At 36.0% G+C, this 18,807-nt stretch overlaps 2 protein-coding genes, 1 long non-coding RNA gene and 1 other non-coding gene across 5 annotated transcripts; 1 reads left to right on the plus strand and 3 right to left on the minus strand.

The window, feature by feature from the left end:
* Positions 1-1,243: 1,243 nt before the first annotated feature.
* Positions 1,244-8,799, minus strand: LOC125874092 (ERAD-associated E3 ubiquitin-protein ligase HRD1B-like). 2 transcript variants are annotated; one of them, XM_049554903.1, is made up of 8 exons: positions 8,230-8,446; positions 7,951-8,144; positions 6,928-7,104; positions 5,361-5,510; positions 5,093-5,283; positions 4,482-4,635; positions 3,529-3,793; positions 1,244-2,299 (listed from the first exon to the last, which is right to left on the minus strand). In XM_049554903.1, the coding sequence occupies exons 3-8, from the start codon at positions 7,098-7,100 to the stop codon at positions 2,159-2,161; spliced, it is 1,074 nt and encodes a 357-aa protein (XP_049410860.1). In that variant the 5' UTR covers positions 7,101-7,104; positions 7,951-8,144; positions 8,230-8,446; the 3' UTR covers positions 1,244-2,158. The 2 variants fall into 2 exon arrangements, with proteins under 2 accessions (XP_049410860.1, XP_049410859.1); XM_049554902.1 differs by lacking the exon at positions 7,951-8,144 and having other exon boundaries at positions 8,230-8,799.
* A 1,780-nt stretch (positions 8,800-10,579) lies between these two features.
* Positions 10,580-16,575, plus strand: LOC125875198 (uncharacterized). Its single transcript, XR_007447351.1, has 2 exons — positions 10,580-10,732; positions 16,033-16,575. It is a non-coding gene; the product is annotated as an uncharacterized LOC125875198 (long non-coding RNA).
* Positions 16,576-16,658: 83 nt separating this feature from the next.
* LOC125875197 (uncharacterized) lies at positions 16,659-18,135 on the minus strand. Its single transcript, XM_049556300.1, has one exon. The coding sequence runs from the start codon at positions 18,067-18,069 to the stop codon at positions 17,347-17,349; it is 723 nt and encodes a 240-aa protein (XP_049412257.1). The 5' UTR covers positions 18,070-18,135; the 3' UTR covers positions 16,659-17,346.
* Positions 18,136-18,446: 311 nt separating this feature from the next.
* Positions 18,447-18,532, minus strand: TRNAY-GUA (transfer RNA tyrosine (anticodon GUA)). The gene is given in 2 exon segments: positions 18,447-18,482; positions 18,496-18,532. It is a non-coding gene; the product is annotated as a tRNA-Tyr (tRNA).
* Between the last annotated feature and the right edge of the window lie 275 nt (positions 18,533-18,807).

Here is an 18,807-nt window from a genome sequence, read left to right on the forward strand (position 1 = left end):
CTCTTTTATTGTTGCGTCTCCCTTGATTTTGTGAAGGTAAACATTCTATTATTAGTGTTACTAATGCAAAATAATATGATTGGAATATACTAATTGGTCGAAGGGTATATTCATAACTTTTTCTATTAATTTATTTATTTACTACTAATACTAGAGTTGGTTAGATATTTGAAGATCAATATTCTTATTAAGAGAATATATTCAATCAAACTAATTCTCTATTCATCGTTAAGTCCTCTCATCGTTTCAATTTATGCTATTATTTTTTTATTGGGAGAAGGCACAAGTATCCCTAGACTATGATCAAAATTTCAGAGACACAATTTAATTAAACTAAGGTCATATTACCCCTGAACTCATTTTATATATAATATTGTACACCTTTTGGCTTATGTGGCACACTCCGTGACTCCACGCAGTTGAGACGCGTGGGAGATATTTAGATGCCACGTAAGCCAAAAAGGTGTACAAAATTACAAAAAAAAAATGAGTTTAGGGGCGTAATAGAACCTTCGTTTAGTTAAAGTGTGTCTCTAAAATTTGGGTCATAGTCTAGGGAGGTACTTCTACCTTTTCCCTTTTTTTATTAGTTTGCTATAAAAAATAATATATTTTTATAGGAAAAAGGTACAAGTACCCCCTAAACTATGACTGAAATCTCAGAGACATACCTTAACTAAATTAAGGTCCTATTNTCCTATTCCCCCCCCCCCCCCCCCAACTTATTTTTTTTGTAATTTTGTGCACCTTTTTGGCTAACGTGGCATCCAAATATCTCCCACATGCCTCAATTGCGTAGAGTCACAGAGTGTGCCACATAAGATAAAAAGTGTACAAAATTACAAAAAAAAATAAGTCTAAGAGAGTAATAAGACCTTAGTTTAGTTAGGTGTATCTCTAGGATTTCGGTCATAATCTAGGGGGTACTTGTGCCTTATCCCTATTTTTATAAGAAGAAATAATTAATTCTACATTTTTCATTCTAATCTTCGTGTCTTTCGTAAAATTCATATGGATTCAAATTATATCACATAAACGTAAAATAGAGGAAGCCAATTTGATTCAGCCCTCGGCAGCCAATGACTTCAAGCCTTCCCATTCATAAATTGAAATATGAGTCTAAGGACGTCCAAAAAAGAAGAGGAACTGTTGGGAAGCAATGACACCAGAATTACTAGTGCAAATAGAATATCCATTAAACCAACTAAGGAACTCACATATCCAGCAAGTTAAGTGTAATAAATTGGGTGCAAACTGGATGAATCGTCCAGTAATATATTACTCCAACAAATAAGATAAATGAACCTGCAGAATAAATGAGATACAAACATTGGCTTTCTCAAAGCATCAGTTTGTGGCAAGTTCCCTTGCACATCTCTAATCAAAGAAATGAAAACGATTTCTGGAGTACTGGTCAATGCATGTACATTGTACACATTACAACTACTCTCAATGCTGAACTTGGGCGGCCAATTCAACAGCCTGTCTGATGTCCGGCAGAGTTTTTGGTTTGAAATTGGCACTGATTTATGATACAGATAGCACAAATAGAAGTGTGTTGTATGTTAATAGTTCAACTGTTCAAGGAATGAACACTACTATTATTATGCATTCAAGGCTAGAGATGAAATGATGACACGTTCACACAGCTTAATTTTCTAATCGAATGTGTCAACTCCGGAGGGTTCAGCATATACTTGATACTGATATCAGATGTTATCCTGAAAATGGAAGAAACTTACTCCTACTCGGTATTTACACCAACCCTGGAATGGAGACAGCAAGGCTGAAGATCCAGAGTCTTCTTGAATGTATGAATCAGGCTTCATCTCACTTTATTCAGTTCTTCCCTCATCTCAGTTTCCTACTTGAACATATAATATCTTGTGCTAAAATTGTTGTACCTGTTTACCTAGTTTGCTAATGGACCGTTAAATGAACATGTGAAATTGGAACTCTGCAGATATACAAGAGTTCCAGATCCTCAAGAAAGGAACTTGCAGAAGAAAGAAATCGTTGATTTCTTCACACCTGCAATACAACTATTTCCAGATCACTAGAGAAAATACAACCAACAAATCCTCTGGTGAATTCCATTGTTCAGCAGCCATTCTAACTGGATGATTACAACTGCACTTTATATACAGATGATCATTCCTTAAATATCTGCACCTGCAGCCTGTCCATTTTGAGCATTCTCTAATGAAATTGCTTTTCCCTTGCTCTCAGAAACTTTTGCACCATCTGCTGCTTTCTGGGTCTTTGAACTCTGTAGAAGCTTGAGCTGGTTTTGCAGAGCCTACATAAATAAATGTAGATTCCATAGGTAAATATATACATACATATATGTGTGTGTGTCTGAGAGAGAGAGAGATCGAATAAGCAAAAAGTTAACCCAAGAAAAGAAACGCTAAGAAGCAATCTTAAAAATGAGAATCCAATCCACTAAAATGTGATCTTATTACAGGGTGAAGGCCAAACATCAATTTTCAGAGCTGTATGGTCCATACTTATCTCAACCCTAACAGCATATTAAATACATCCCACCCCTCCTTCAAAGAAAAATGTTGAAAAAGAGAATAGAACAATCAAAGCACTGAGTTTGGCCACCAAAGTTGCAAAGTAACCATTTTTATTTTTTTTTGATAACCGAGAAATCCGTCTGTGACCCGCCCTTTGGACCAATCACAGGTTGCAAAGTAACCATTTAAAAAGGAGTTTTGCAATTTTCTTTGATAAACATCACCCACCCTCAGCCCTCGCCTCCCTCCCTCTCTGAACTTCCACAGAATTTCATCTGAGGTGATTTGTTCTACCAACAGAGCTGAAGTCCCATTCCAAAAAGAGAATAAACTTTAAGAACTTCAAAATATTTTAAGACAAATAGAATAATTGAACTTGTTGAAGTGTGTGACCATCTCATTTAAAAGCTTAAGCTATTAGAGAGATCACACTTTTATTTACTTAAAATTATATATATATTTTTTTTTTGACAAGGTAACTTTGTATTCACACAAAAAAAACTCATCAAATAACAACTGATGAGGTGGGATTTACAACCCCATAGGGCATCCTGATAACCAAAAACCCAAAAAAGAACTTTACAATTGTCCTATGAAGTCCACTAGACTTGCTACCTCCCCCACCATATCCTGTTTACACCAAAAATACAACACCATATCCTGTTTACACCAATAATATTTACTTAATTATATTATTAACGTATCCCCTCATGTGCGGGATTGATTATTTTTTCATAGGCCAAGTACGTGAATTCTTTTTGATAAGTGATAACGGGTGGTAGTGAGACTTGAACCCCGGACCTTCGCCTACTCTAATACCATGCTGGATGTGTGAAAAACTTCATCGAAAAGCTTAAGATATTAGAGAGATCACACTTACATTTACTTAATTCTATTTTCAACAGAACTAGAAATTATCGCAATGATGATTAATGCATATTGAAATTAGCAATATCATCAACAAACATACAAGAGAGATACCAATTAACCAGACAAATGTTCATACCTCACACTGCTGCTGTAAGAATATCCTATGGGCCTCGAGATGAGTATCTGAAGTACTAAGGTTACTCCAGGAACTATCTCCAAAAGGCATGTTAGCACCAGGATATCCTAAAGGAGCAAAACTGGTCTGTGGATAGTAAGCAAAAGGCATATTTGCATATTGATGTTGCTGTGGCCATTCATTTGCAGCACTCTCTCTTTCTGAGTCCACACTGACAGAACTGACTGGTCCGTAGGACGGAGGAAATAGAGCATATCCATGAGACCTGCAAGCATGAGAACAATTAACTAAAGTTCTTTCACTGTGCTTAAAAGAACTACAAATTTGTGGAAATAAAGAAGACAACCATCCCCTTGTCAACTGCCAAAAAAGGGAAGCCACCACCATCAACCTCACTCTGCCTCTACCACTAGTTCACACCACATGACCAAGGAAATATATATTGGAAGTCATTTCCCATGCAGTTATGGACAACTTAATTAGCAATCATCTGCCTAAGTCAAGGGTTACATGACAAGCCAAATCTCCAAGGAAACTCATTGAATAAGACTATCCCACAACATGACAAGTGCTTATGTGAATATCTTCAGAGGATGCCAATGGCATACATTGGATGCTCCTTCATTTCTAATTTATCTGTACTTTTGAATTTGAAGAGATTGGTATTCTTTTACAGAAAACAAGTGGGGCTAACAGTTATTACTGCTTATAAAAAATTGAAACCAACAACTACTTGTTCTTTTTGAAACTGAAACTGCCAACAGTTACTTGTTCTTAGTTATAAAAAGGAGAGCATGAACCATAATGGGACATGGAGAAGAATCAACGTAACTATGCATATCAAGGAAGTAGTCAGGGAGGTTTAAGCCTTTACATGCACTTCTGGGGGGAAGGTCTCATAAATATGCAAAGAAGATAAGCAATACAATGTTGACATAGAAGAGAAATTATACCGGCTTAGTGTTGGTGCAGAAGGATAAACAAAGGACTTCTCATAAATTGCAGCAGCAGCAACTGCAGCTTGGAGTCTAGCCTGGTGCTGACTAACATAACCGTTTGTCCTAGGATCTGCTTGGGAACCTCGAGATGTGCTTGATAAACTTGTTCCTGTGCCAATTAGAGATTACCAGAGTGCTTAGTGAATAGATATCATATACATTCGTCACTTTGTACAGATAATTATCCAAGTCTCTAATAGCCACAAATGATTCCCTCCAAGCATGTCATCTTTAAGATAAGAGATTACAGATGACAATCCACAAGCTGGGACACAACTATTCAGTGTACACCACATGAAATTTCTTCCAAAAAAAAAAAGTAATTTTGTTCCACTACAATCATGTAATCTTCACCTATAATCAACACACTTCAGCAGAAGTTTAATGCTCAAAACAGCTTATTACAAACAAATGGGTGATTTAACCATTCATTTCAATTCTACTATAGTAAAAAAGCCATGATGAGCAACATTTGGAAAATGAAACATCAATTTCCAGGCGTCATTCAAAATTTAACTTATTAAAGTTGATACACAATATAGAGAATAGCCAGTTTTAGGTGATACCTTGCTGAGCATATCCAGATCCAGCAACACTCGTCCCATTTTCAGGTGGTACAACAAGAGCTCTGCAAGTAGGACACGTGTTCTGACGTTCTAGCCATGACCGGAGGCAATTGACATGAAAGAGATGTCCACAAGTAAGTTTCTTGGCAGTGGTCATCTCCTCACGACAAATGATGCAGATAGTGTCACCTCTGCAGGAACATTAAACATAATCATAATGATGAAGAAAACATATACATACCAGGACTCTAGTTAGTGAGAAACTTACCCATTGAGCTCTGCCAGTGTAGCATCTGGAAAACGATCATTCATATTTGAAGTGATTTTTCGATATCGTATGTAATCAGCAACTCGAGTCTTGAAGTTGCGGAATGTCTCATAAAGCTCCCGAACCAAATGCAGAGGCACACCATAATTGCTGAAAGTCCAGGGAAATAAAGAAATAAATGAACACATAAAAGTGGGTCAAAAAGAATATATATAATATGGACAGAACTAAGTAGTAAGAAAGATTGTACGTCCCATGTCCAGGAAAATAAATAAATAAAATCAGAAGGAAAAGAGAGAATATATACACAATGCTCGATCATAAACAAGAGATCAGATGAATGATAAATTTATGGTTGGTTCTACCAAAAGCCAAATAAATATCAGCAGAAAAGCAACAAGGATCATGCCTGAACTAAACTTTTTTTTAACAATTTGATTGTTAGTGCCTAAACTAAACTTTAACACACGGCCCACCCTTCCTGCATAATTGGATGGTTTTTGCAGGCATCACATGATTATTTACATCTCTTGATGAAACTCAGTGAAGCTTTTGCTAGCATAATTATGTATAGATACAGATCCCAATCTAACTATATAAGAGGATGGAAGATCGAAACCAGAACATTGTCAATTGCTGTGTAATGCAGTGAAAACTTTTTTACTAAAAAGAAGGGAAGAAAAGATGTGTTCTACTTGACATCAGCTACAAAAAAAAAAATTGAAGTCCTAAGAAATATCCAGGAGCAAAAGGAAAAAGGAAACAGGACTATCTCTTCAACCAGGATGGCCCTAGCACTGCATTTCCAAAAGAAAGTAGCAAGACATGGGAGAAACAGATTTGTTTTAATGATCAAGAATTTTATCAAAACAAGAAAATGCTTTCATTTGGGTAACATCCAACAGAGGTATACTAATTTGAGCCTATTGTTGATCCCCATTTACCCTCTATCCATAAGCAATGCCACAACTAATCGGTCACAAAATGTGCAAATAGAGATCAAACATCCTTTTATCCAAATACTTGAATTGGAAATTACAGAAGTTTCTAAGATACCTTTAAGTGTGGCACACCTGAATCAGCGCACAGACAGCCAATCATCCTATTGCTGGCCGAAAAGAAAATTAACAGCTCTATGAATAATGCTTTAGTCCCATACTATTTAGAAGCTTAGAAGTTCCTGAGGGAAGTAGATCCAAAAATTCACAGGGATAGTAGGGCCAGATGGGAAGGAGCCTCTTTATTTTTCACTATTATTCACTAGAGAGAACGAATGAGCTCGATTAGCACTGAGAACACCATGTGGAAGTCTATGCTATTTCACAAGAATGTAACATGCTTGAACTAATTCTGGAGGCTTTTGATATCAGTATTAACTCTCTCAAACCAAAAAAATGATCTCTTGCTTTCCTTTTTGGTCCATTGTTTTCCTTAAATGATAACCTTTTAATTGACTTTCAATTATACACTACAAGAAGCTTCTTCTTTTTTTAAACAAAGTAATTGATACGAAAGGAGAAAGAAGAGTAACAGCAGAAAACAATAAAATAACATAAATTTGACTTACATGAAAATCATGAGGAAGAAGCACATGTACATAGTCAAGTGGATCAAGTCCCGAATAAGTTCCAAGTAGAAAGTATATACGGCCTTCCTCTCCCATTGTCCTTCCATAAGCATGTCACGTACATAGAATACATATTTTACAAATGTTGCAACAGTTGTTGTAGCAAGTATCATGTACCTGAGAAATAGTGGCAAAAAGGTAAAAGGTTAAACTTCACTAGGGAACTAGATATGGCATACATATAATATGATGAAACTGCACTTGGTAAAACAAAAGCAGCCATATGGTCAAACTGCACTAGGGTAAAACAATAGCAGCACATTGACCAGAGTAACTAACATGATTCCCAGCATACAGCAGGTAGAAAAACCATTTCAAAGTAAGCACACTCCTTGTCACCATATACCATTTCAAAGTAAGCACACCCCTTGTCACCATATAAGTTAAAATATGCAGAAAAGCAATGATGAATAAGCCAAGAATGATAATTGACTTCATCCATCCATACAACAGTCATGTGAGTTAATGCATAACAAAGCAAAGATTTCAAAGTAAACAGTGAATCGTGCATTAAACTTTTAAAATTGAAAAAAACTGACCCCAAGACATAGAGAACGGGAAATAGAATAGGGTGTATGAGTACCTTTACCTGATCGAGATTTTCAATATATGGTTTTAAAAAACTAATCATCTACAAAAAAACCTCTTCATCATCTAGCATTATAATGATTAAAACATAGGGTTTTCAAATAAAACCAGTTTTAATGGTGAATCTCAGAGCATCTGCCTCCAGTTTGAGTAAACCAGTGCAAGAACTACAAGCCTGTTTGGATTGGCTTTTGGCTTATTTTTATTATTTTAACTTAAAATCAAGTGCTTATGAGCACTTTTTAATTTTATTCAAACACTCCAAAAGTGCTTAAAAGCTATTTTGGCTTAACACACTTAAAATAAGCTAATCCAAATAGGTTCTACATCAGAAAGATAAACAGCATTTGCAGGTGCAAAGATCCAACACCGTACCTTGCCAGCCCCAGTAGACAGCAAATTATATCTGTAAAGTATCATAAATCCCCCTGTCTGAAGCCCAACTAAGCATTTACTTAAGGCAGAGGCATGAAACATGCTTGTATAACCCCTCAACCTGGTGGTATCCAATCTAATGAAGCTCTACTCCTTTCCCTGGCATATATCTCAAATTGCACCCCAAAGCACGACTAGAATAATAGTAGAACTTTAAGGATCATAGCACATATTCAGACAGGAAAAAAACTACAAATGAATAAGAACAGCATGGCTTACTCAAACGCGAAGAAGAGAGAACCAGAAGCCTGTCTTGTCTGTATCAAATGGTTCATGTAGTTGTACAAAAGGAGACTATCTATGAGAAGGAGGAAGCCCATGAAAGAAACTATGCGAATGTGGGACAACTTAGTAACAGCTGGAGTTGTTTCAATGTACTCAACCCGTTTCTGGGCCAACCAATGCAAAGTCTTGACTAAAAATAGTGCGGTAACCATGGTAATAAACGTCATGGAGAAGTCTTGCCGGAAAATAGTGATTGCAAAAAGTATTTCCATGAGTTCCCGCCATGACTGCTCATTTAACCTCTCCACCTCTGCCTCTCGAAGGGTACCAAGGAAAATTTTCTTGGTTAGCTGCCACAAAATGCACATAATGGCAAGACCCATGTTGAGGAGAAGCACCAGACTGATCTTAGATGTCGATAAATAAACCATTGCTGGGTAAAACTGGCCTCTACTATTAAAGGCGTGATAAATGACAGCTAGAGAAGCTATTACACTAAGCCCAGCATAAGTCCGTACACTCATCATTTTCTCTTAACCCTGTCACACAAAGCCACTACTCAGTCAATTAACAAGTTTTCTAGATTCAATCAAGTAAAGAAGTCTGTATGTATCATGTCAAAATTAAAACATGTACAACACATATCAAATATGATAACGTAATATCCACTCTTTGAAGATTTAATAATCTTGATAGATAAAAGAATATATTAATAATTATTAGACACATCAATAATAAGATTCCATAACATAAACTGAAAGGTCCATGCAGAACGACTACTTTTGATTCAAGGGATATCCAAAACTAGTTGATTGCAAATGTCTACATATGTGATAGTCAACTATTAAAATCAGCCGTTCGAAGAACTAGAACTTGATAAATGACTTCATCACATAATGCCAACAACTCTCAATGTTGTAAATGTTCCATCTTTAATGATCTTATTCCCTTTTTCCTTTATGTATAGGAGTCCCAGAAAATTAATTAGTGATACTGAAAGAGAAATTAGTACACATCGTGACTTCGGATCCTTTGTCACATCAAACAAATGACAAAAGGATGGTTATGAATGTAGAGAGTGAGACAGGGAGAGTGTGATGATGAAAGTAAAAGTACAGTGAAAAAAATTAGTATGCTAATTGAAGCTGAGGCACAGCTATCTCCATCTCTTTAAGAAGATTTAAGCATACTATATTTTTTAAAAAAATAAAAAATCATTGAATATGTACATATTGTTGATTTAGAACGAATATAATCCATAACACATAAGTCTTCAAATCCCGACCGACTCCAACTGAGTCTACAGTAGAGATTACATCTTCTAATGGGCTATACCAAATTAAAATTCAAATAAACTGTTTTCTAAATCGATCCCTCGTAGTTTAACACCAAAGGGGGGAAATATCCCAACTTTGCAACATTTACGAGAATTCCAGAAATAAAAGCATCCAGATTATTACAATAGATTTTTAGAACCAAAATTAAAGATGATGAAACAATTCTCGGTGACGCTGAGTTTCGTTAGTTCGCAAATTAGCCATTGACAGAAGTGAACGATAAATCTATAATTAAAGCTTCGTGGGTATAAATTTACCTGTTACGTTTTCTTTATCTTCCTCCTGATTCTGAATCGTTTATAGCTAAATTTTCCGCCCTTATGCAGCATAAGAATAAGTATAAAGTGCTTCGCGCGTCGTTGCGTAGGAAATCCCAAATTGTTGTCCGCCACGTGTGGACACAAAACTTGCCCGACCCGAAGGACCAATTGGTTAGATTAGTGAGGTTATAATATAAAAAAAAAATTAATATTATTTTCTATGTGTGTTTTTATCTATCATTAGATACTCAAACATATAAAATATGTCATTTTTAAATTTATACACAATTTGTAAAATTTCATGTTTTTTTCTATTTGAAGTTAATGCTATAATTAATAAAAATACCTAATTTAGGTGGTTAACTTAATTATCTAAATGATAAATGAGAATATACATCAAAGTTTTTTCAAAAATTGCATCGAAAATATATAATTAAAACATTTTAGTAGTAGCTGAAAACATTGTTTTTTGCAAAGTGAAAAAGTATGACTCCACACAATGAGCATATTTCAGGTTCTTCAATTTTGGTTATGTATAAATAAATACTTAAAATTTGTATAAAATTATTCAAATAGATTCAGACATTCTACATGTGGTGTTTTATGTGTATTATATTGTATAAGATTCACGTGTGTATTTGTTCAATTTTATATAAATTTGAGTATTTTACTTGTGCGCATTAAAGTTTGGAGGACATAAATATAAATGCTTTAGTTCTATTTTTATTATTTTAAAATGTGTAATTGTACTACTTTATTAGGCGTTTGAAGTGTTTAATTGGCCAAGAATCTCTTGAAAACCCTCACCGGAAAAACTTCAAATTCACCGTCGAACTTGAGAACTCTCAGCGGCGGAGTTAGCATGGATGTCATCACCTCCACACGGTCAAATGGATGCAGGTACAAATTCCTTTCCTACTGTCCGTATTGTCATCTGTATTGCAGATTTCCACTAAATATTTTGTTAGTACCAAGTGACTATGGAAGAAATTTTGCTCTCTTACCTGTTTATCATTCTTCCTTCTTTATTTTCTACCCTAACTTACGATTGAAGGATCAAAAACATCTGAAGTATCCCTTTTTTTCAAGTTTCATGGCTGAATTATCATGAGTTCACACTTCCTAATATTTATTGAAGTACACCTCAACTATGAAAGTTATTTCCTTTTCATTACATAAGGGAACAACTTATAGTTGAGTTGTGTTTTTATAATAGTTGGTTACAGCTCGGGCAGGAAAAGTGAATACATGATAGCTCAAATATGAAATTCAAAAAAATTGGGATACTTTAGTTGTGTTTTTGATTCACTCCTATCTTATTAATACATAGATAATATCTTTCTAAGTCTCTGCGTTCTCTATTGTGATTGTGACCAACCATCCAAGTGGTTTGAAAGTGATCAAGAACATGCATTGTTGCTTTGCCTACTTTTTTTTGGCACAACTGTTTCCACAATTCATTCAATGTGTGAAATATCTGTTTAACAAAAGTAAATACTTGGAGGAGACCTCATAAGGAAGCTGATACTTGTACTGGATGAAAATTAGTTTTTATTATGCATAACTGTATGGAGCACTAGTTTTCTGCGCTTGCCGGACATTTCTTAACTTCATTTTTATTTGTTAAAAAAGCAATGAGCATCTCATATCCTCAAGAGTACAAAAATAAGGGTTGAAAATAAAATATTTGTAAAGATTTGATTTTAGTGTATTTCCCCCTTTTTTTTTATCATGGGAGATAAGTGTAGGAAAGAACTCGACAAAGGAATCCTCTGTATGCCACCTGCATGTGAAAGAGAAATCAACTGGCTGCTCAAAAATCTCTTCATGCAATATGGCAGTAAAAATGCATAGTCAGTCTAAAATTAAGTCATAGAGAATACCAATTAAAGACTAGTTATAGGAAAAATAGACACTTGGACAGGATAATGAAATTTGTGAAAACCAAAAGTTATCAGAAACAGAAACAGCTAGCTATGTGTGTTAAACTATTTGCCGTGGTCCTATTGGAGGGAAATCTCTTCATTGTCTCTTTTAGTGATTTGAAGGGTTGAAAAGGAGACTAAAGGTTATGGAAAACAGATGAGAATCCATGAAGTTAAAAAGGAAACTTTGGGGAGTAGAATTCAGATTTGTGGCATCTGCCTTATAGTTTTTTGTGAGATTAAAAGGTTGTGCAAGTGCAAATATTAATGTGACTGGATTATTATTCCACTGAAAAGAAGTTAATCACGGATCAAAATTGCGCTTCATGGCTAAAGTGCGAATGAAGAAGGGTAGGTATCAATGTAGAAAAGATTATAGCACAAGGGATTACTCTACCCAACTTGAATGTGGCCTTCAAAACAAAACCTGAAGGGGAAGTGACGAAATAAGTAGCCGTCTTTATGATCCCAGACATAGAAAGAGATGAAAGTGCAGGTCAAAAGAGCCACAGATCAATGAAAAAATGGCCATATTTCCTTAGTCCTTATATGATAAGTAAGTCCAATGGTTTTCTCCATCATTTACACATGTATTAGGGTTTCTCCCCTCCAAACTTGTCCTTATGTGTGTGGCATGCCTAGAGCGTAGAAACATATGTTGCATTAGCCTACTCTTACCATCTCACATCATGAAAACCTAAAGACCTAAGTTTGAGCCTTATCATCCTTAAGGTTTCCAACGTAAGATTCCAATACGTCTTGTTACGCATAGAGGCAAATAAGTCAAGCCTAGCTTAACCTTTTAGGCCCAAGCTTGAGAGAAGCCTAAGCTTTTGTTGCTCAAGATTGACATAATCTGGTTGTGAGAGGCTCAAGATCGAGCTATTAATTGTGTGATCAAACCAACAATCCCCCAGTTGGGATGTATTACTTTAATTGAGTTTCAAGATATTTTAAGGCATTGTATGTTTTTTAAAAAATGGATCTTGGGTCTTAATCCAAATGAACTACAACCCATACTCCCAACCAATATGGTATGCTTACACCCCGCTCATGCCCAAGGGGTTGAACATCTGGAACTTGTTAAGAAAATGAACTGGGCCTAACTTAAAAGGCATTCTGGTGCACTAAAGCTCCAGCTATGCAGGGGTCTGGGGAAGGGGGAAGTGGTTGAGAACCCTGAGGTTTCAAATTCAAAACTCAGTGGAGACAAAAAAACACTAGGTGATTCTTCCGATCTGTCCTAGCCTTTGGGGTGGACAGAGTTACTTGGTACCTATTGCGGGTGGGAGGTGGTAGTTATCCCGTGGAATTAGTCCAGTTTGCGCGAGAAAGCTAGTCAGGACCCCACGGTCATCAAAAAATAAATAAGGATATATTGTATGCAACCTTACTTTTAAAAAAAAAAATAACTATCTCATTAATTTTGAGGTGCAATTCACCGGGAAATTCACCAGTTGATCTGCAGAATCAGAGTCCCCATGTTCTTCCTTTATTTACTCTCTCAGCTTCCCAAAACAAGACTAATCTGTGAAAACTGATCAGTAGGAACAAGTTGCAGGTTGTCCTAAAAGGGAATTACCTTGCTTACCAGTGCTTCATTCGCAGGATGCATAGTCTGGTTAGAGATCAAGCTTTTAGTCTTTCCACGGAGAATTTGGCAGTGGTACGGAGCTGCTATATTTGCTAACATTCTGTTGGAATCCAGTAACAAAATAACTTCGGGCAATTGGAGTAACCACTGCTTTTTTTTCCCGAAGATATTTTCCTATTGGATTCCAAAAGGAATGTTAGCAAATACAACGGCTCCTCTCCTTCCAAACATTCATGCTCCTAACTCCTATCAAACTCTAGTTTTCTACCTCTAACTCATCTGTCCAATGCTTCTTCTACTCAGACTTCTGAATTTCCCTTTTAGTATCAAAAATGTCCGCCAGAGAGTAGACTGACAAAACTTATAGGAAAAGAAGATGGATGAGATTGAGATTGAGAATAAGGGAACATCTTGTGCACACTTTCGTATAGGTGAACGACAGATCTCTATGCTTTCTGATTTGGTTCCAAGCAAGATTAGTTGAGAAATTCATGTAAGAACCGGGATCGGAATCCATAGTTAATGAAAGATTCATTAGATCTCTGCAGATTCAACACAAAAAAACAGAAATCTTACAAAGAGACCAAGGATTTTTGAAAGGTAGAGAGAGAAATGGGAAGCAAGATGGCCGTATTAGGGTAAAGAAGATGAGAACCCACCACCAAAATTCACAGATAACACAATATATATATATATATATATACATCAAGGGTATATTGGTGAAAACACATGCGAAACAAATAAATATCTTCAGCCCTAAGTCGGTGAATGGGCGGAATGGACCGTGTGGGCTGTTCCAGTGCCTGGATCAGGTAGAGATGAGATGTGACTCAACAGTTAAGTCTATTTTAGAATTTCCTGAAATATGTTCTGTGTTAATATCTATGCTGCTCAGTCTCTCCAAAATTGTTGCCACAGCCGTGTCGGATTCTTCAAATGCACTACTTTTGAAATATCCGACACTCACCTGTAGACATTTTTGAAGAGTCCAAGCAACATAGGTTAATATGCCTCTCAATTTCCTTATTATATGTATAAATTTTCTGACTAGAACCTTATGCAAATAGAGTTACTGCAAACCGCATCTGTTAAGACAACCTTTTCTAGAAGGAAATGTTTCCTTTTATCTGTTTTTCAATTAATATACTTTTGTATTCTATCTTTGACTTGGATTAATCTGTGCCTATAGCCTATATGTGCATCCATTCTTCCAAAGATATGAGGTGACACAACAATATTTTACCATGAAGAATGAGCCCTTAAGCGGATTCCTTCATTCTTAGGTTCCAGTATACCTTACTACCTAACTTTGAATTATCACTTCCATTGGTCTCAGGTAACATGCAAGAGACCAATGGAAGTGATCAATAAAATTTCACCTATAAAGGTTGAGGGCAGGATTGTTGCCTGTTTTCCTTTCATAAAAGTGGATTTATGTACTCCCTCCGTCCCATTTTATGTGGCACCCTTTCCTTTTTAGTACGTCCCAAAAAGAATGTCACCTTACTAATTTAACTTCAAAATACCCTTAATGAAATGATTTTCAACCTCACAAATATCTAAGAATTGATTTAAACCACAAATTTCAAAAGTCTTCCTTTAATTCTTAAACACCGTGCCAAGTCAAATGGTCCCACATAAAATGGGACGGAGGGAGTGTATCATTTTCCACATGAATCTGTCAAACATGACTGTAAGTAGTGGCCAAAGCCTAGCCATTAGGGCTCCTCTATCAAGTATTACAATTGCTTTCTTATTGCATAACTACTTGATAAAAACTCATATCTCATTTCTCAATTTTAGCCAACAGAAATGTTGATGGAATTGATCTTTCTATGATAGTACAGCCTTTTTTTTTTGGAATACTGTGAATGTACTTATTTTGGGTGCATATGTTTTGTTTCTCTTTTTAGATTTGTGTTATCAGCATTCAGCCCTTTCTTTAAGTTTCCAGATTCAGGCAAGCGATATTTCTTATGAACCACGTTTTTCCCCCTCTATTTTCTGACCGTATTGTACTCCTTCAAATTTAAGAGTCTAACCTAGTAAACATCAAACTTTTTAGGCATCTGTCAAATGTTTATCAAGCAAGCTACATTTGCATAGTAATCTCAACCTATGTTGCTCGGACTCTTCAAACATGTCAACGGGTGCGTGTCGGGTTCTCCAAAAATAGTGTATTTTTGGAGAATCCGACACTGGTACGGCATTGGAAGTGAAGAGTCCGCGCAACTTAGATCTCAACAATGTCTTAATTTTTATTTCTGTGGTCTTGTTTCTCAGAATCGTAATCTTATTATGGTCAATAGCTGTTTTCATAACTTTTCACTGCATAAATATCTATTTGACAAATTTGTGTTCTTTTACTTTGAACTATTCAAAATAATTTGGGTGTTTAATGGTGAGGATTAGTTAGCTTGCTTGCTGATTTCTTACTTTTGAAGAGATTGAAAATCCAAATGAATAATTCTAGGTGAGGGATGTTTGGAAGATCTGAACAAATAAATCTTGTACTTATTTTCTTTATGTAATGATTGGTTCACTGGTTTATTTAACTTCACCTATTCTTTCTTTTCTATTTTCAACTGATGTCAAACTCCGTTTGACATAAAGTTCTATTTTGTTTTCATTTTAATTTAGTTTTATTAATTTGGAGGTAATCTTTTCCTTTCCTTTGGCAGATAAAAGTTTAACGCCCAAACTGTGAGGAGGAAGGGTGAGAACTAAGATGTATCATCTCTTTCAGCTGGGTCAGGATAAACTTATGAGGAGGAAGTTCCATATAGCCAACAGATGCTACATGTGCTTGTGCAACCCAGAATCTATCAATCACCTGCTTCTTCATTGCACTGTTGCCACAGACCTTCGATACATGTTCTTTTCTCTCTTTGGACTGACTTGGGCCTTGCCAGGCTCTTTGAGAGACGCTTTTGTGTGTTGGTGCTTCTAAAAAGTTGGGAAGTCCATCAAAATGATCTGGTCTATGGTTCCTGCTTTTGTATTTTGTGCTGCTTATGGATAGAGAGGAACAAAAGGTGTTTTGATGGCATCTCAACTTCCATTTCCTCTCTTAAGGCTAGATGTGTGATTAGTCGCTTTAGGTTTGTTTTTTTTTAGTCGTTTTAGGTTGGTCAACCACTCCTCTGTAATTACTGTTGAATCTTTCCTAGAATATATCAGCTCAATAGATCTATGTTGATAGTTATGATAGTTTTTTTCACTTTGTGGGAGCTGATAATCTCTTTGTAATGCTTGCATCTTCTTGATGCTTTTTGTTGATGATATCCTTTTTTTTCATCAAAAAAAGGTGAGAGAACCATGAAAGTTATATTGTGGAACATTAATTTCTGGTTCAGCACAAAGCTGTTGCTATAGATATTAGCACAAACTTTACTTCACCAAAACTTGGTATTTCCAGCCTTACCAACTCATATTTCCAATTCCATGCCAATTTCCCTTTCTCAAGCTACAATCTAGCAAATACAATAGTTGATGATCCCATAACAAGGAGTTTGCTCCAGTCTCCAGCAATTTGTTGCATTTCTCCCTATCTCAGCATGAAGAGAGCCTCATTCCGAACTCACTTTCTCAGAATTTCCCTTACTAAAAGAGGTCTCATTTCTATCTCTACATTATTCAGTTAACTACTACTACTGGTAGTGTTATATTTTGGGTCCTACAGATCCTTTCTTTTGCAACCGGTAACTTATAATCATTCCACAGTTTCTGAAATTCAAACTAACACAATAATGCAGAACTGTCAATTAATACTTCAAACCCTTATAGTACAAAAAGTTGTTTGTGGACTTTATCTAGTTCAAACATAAGATACCTTTGGACCATCTATAGAAAGTGGCAAAACAAACAACAAAGTTTAAATAGACTAGAAGTACCATATGCAATACAAACTCTGTAATATATCAGTATATCCCCGTTTTGCCTCCATATACAAGCTTGCTATCTTGCTTTGATTCAACTTGAAGCCTAAGTTTCGATCAAAGAGATAACTTCACAGCCATCAGCAACCAAATAAGCCCAGCTATTCCGGTTTTACTTAAAGATACTGCAGATTTCAGTGTTGGAGCTGATGATGGGATCGGACTAATGTTGCTACTTATTGGCTGTGCTGCAGATGGTGGTGACATTACAGGAGGTGATGCAACCAGCCCAAAAGGCGGACTCGTAATGTTATGATCACAAGGTGGAGGCACAGGAAGACTGGCATTAATATGATCAGATGGCAAAGTGGCACCTTCCAGGACTTGATCAATGCCATGGCATCTGATGGAAGAACTTTTAGTGCAGATATTTTGACTAACGACTCTGGCATTGTTGAGAAAGAAATGCATCTTTCCAGAATTGTTGACTCTAAGGAAAACGTCAGGTTTTGAAGTTGGTATCATGGAGCCTGTTGGGAAGTGTTGGAGGTGGTCGAAAAGCAATGGTGATGGTAAGGAATGTCGTTGCAAGAAATCTGCCACGTTGTTTTCTTGGATTAATGTTTGGGACAGTGTCTTGTCTCTTGGCATCAAGAAAGTGATGTTTCCTTGTATAAGGTCAGCAGGGGCCATGTTAATCAGCATTATAAAGGTGAAATAATTTGCTGTCCTCATCTCCTCAATGGCTTGGCGGATTTCTGAGGTACTGTTTGTAGCAGTAGAGACAGATGACAGCAGCAACTTTAGAAGGAATGTTAAGATCATATGATTTCTGGTCATGTTTGGTTTATTGTTTGTCAATGTGCTGTTAGATTTAAGTTGTTTGAAGAGTATTTGATTATCTTATTATGATGGCTAATAAAGAGCATATGTGATACACTTAGCTAAATGAAAGCTAAGATTAAACATGCAATCTTTCTGCTCCAACAACTAATTAGCCTCATACCTACTGCATGTATATATGGTAGGTAACTCTGCTAAGAGATCGCTCTATGTATTTGTTTTTCTAGCACAAAGAGTGTTGTAATTTTATGTTTTAGTTTCAATATTTTTTTTATAATAAGAATAATGTTTTATTTTCTTTAATGCTAAAAGTGTAAAAAGAAATTAAAATTTTCCTTTTGGTAGGAATGGGAAAAAAGAAAATAAAAAAAGTATCCGACCTGCCGGATTCGAACCAGCGACCTAAGGATTTCAGCACACAAACTACAGTCCTCCGCTCTACCAACTGAGCTAAGGTCGGATTTGCTATTGTTGTACTCCCACAAAATAAACTTTACTTGCTTTTGTTTTACTAGTTCTCGTTCCCTCGTTATTTGCTGCTTAGTACATGCATCAACAACCACCTTTTAAAGTTGTCAATAAATATTATTTAGACACTCGAGAAATGACTTGTTCCAATTGACCACCTAAACACATGATAAGTTAACCACTCAAAATATGTCACATTCTCTAATTATATTCATCAACCAGAACAAGAGCTAGATTTTACGGTTTAATAATTGTTGTCTTTGACCC

Source organism: Solanum stenotomum, chromosome 8, assembly GCF_019186545.1.
Source record: "Solanum stenotomum isolate F172 chromosome 8, ASM1918654v1, whole genome shotgun sequence".
NCBI lineage: Eukaryota > Viridiplantae > Streptophyta > Magnoliopsida > Solanales > Solanaceae > Solanum > Solanum stenotomum.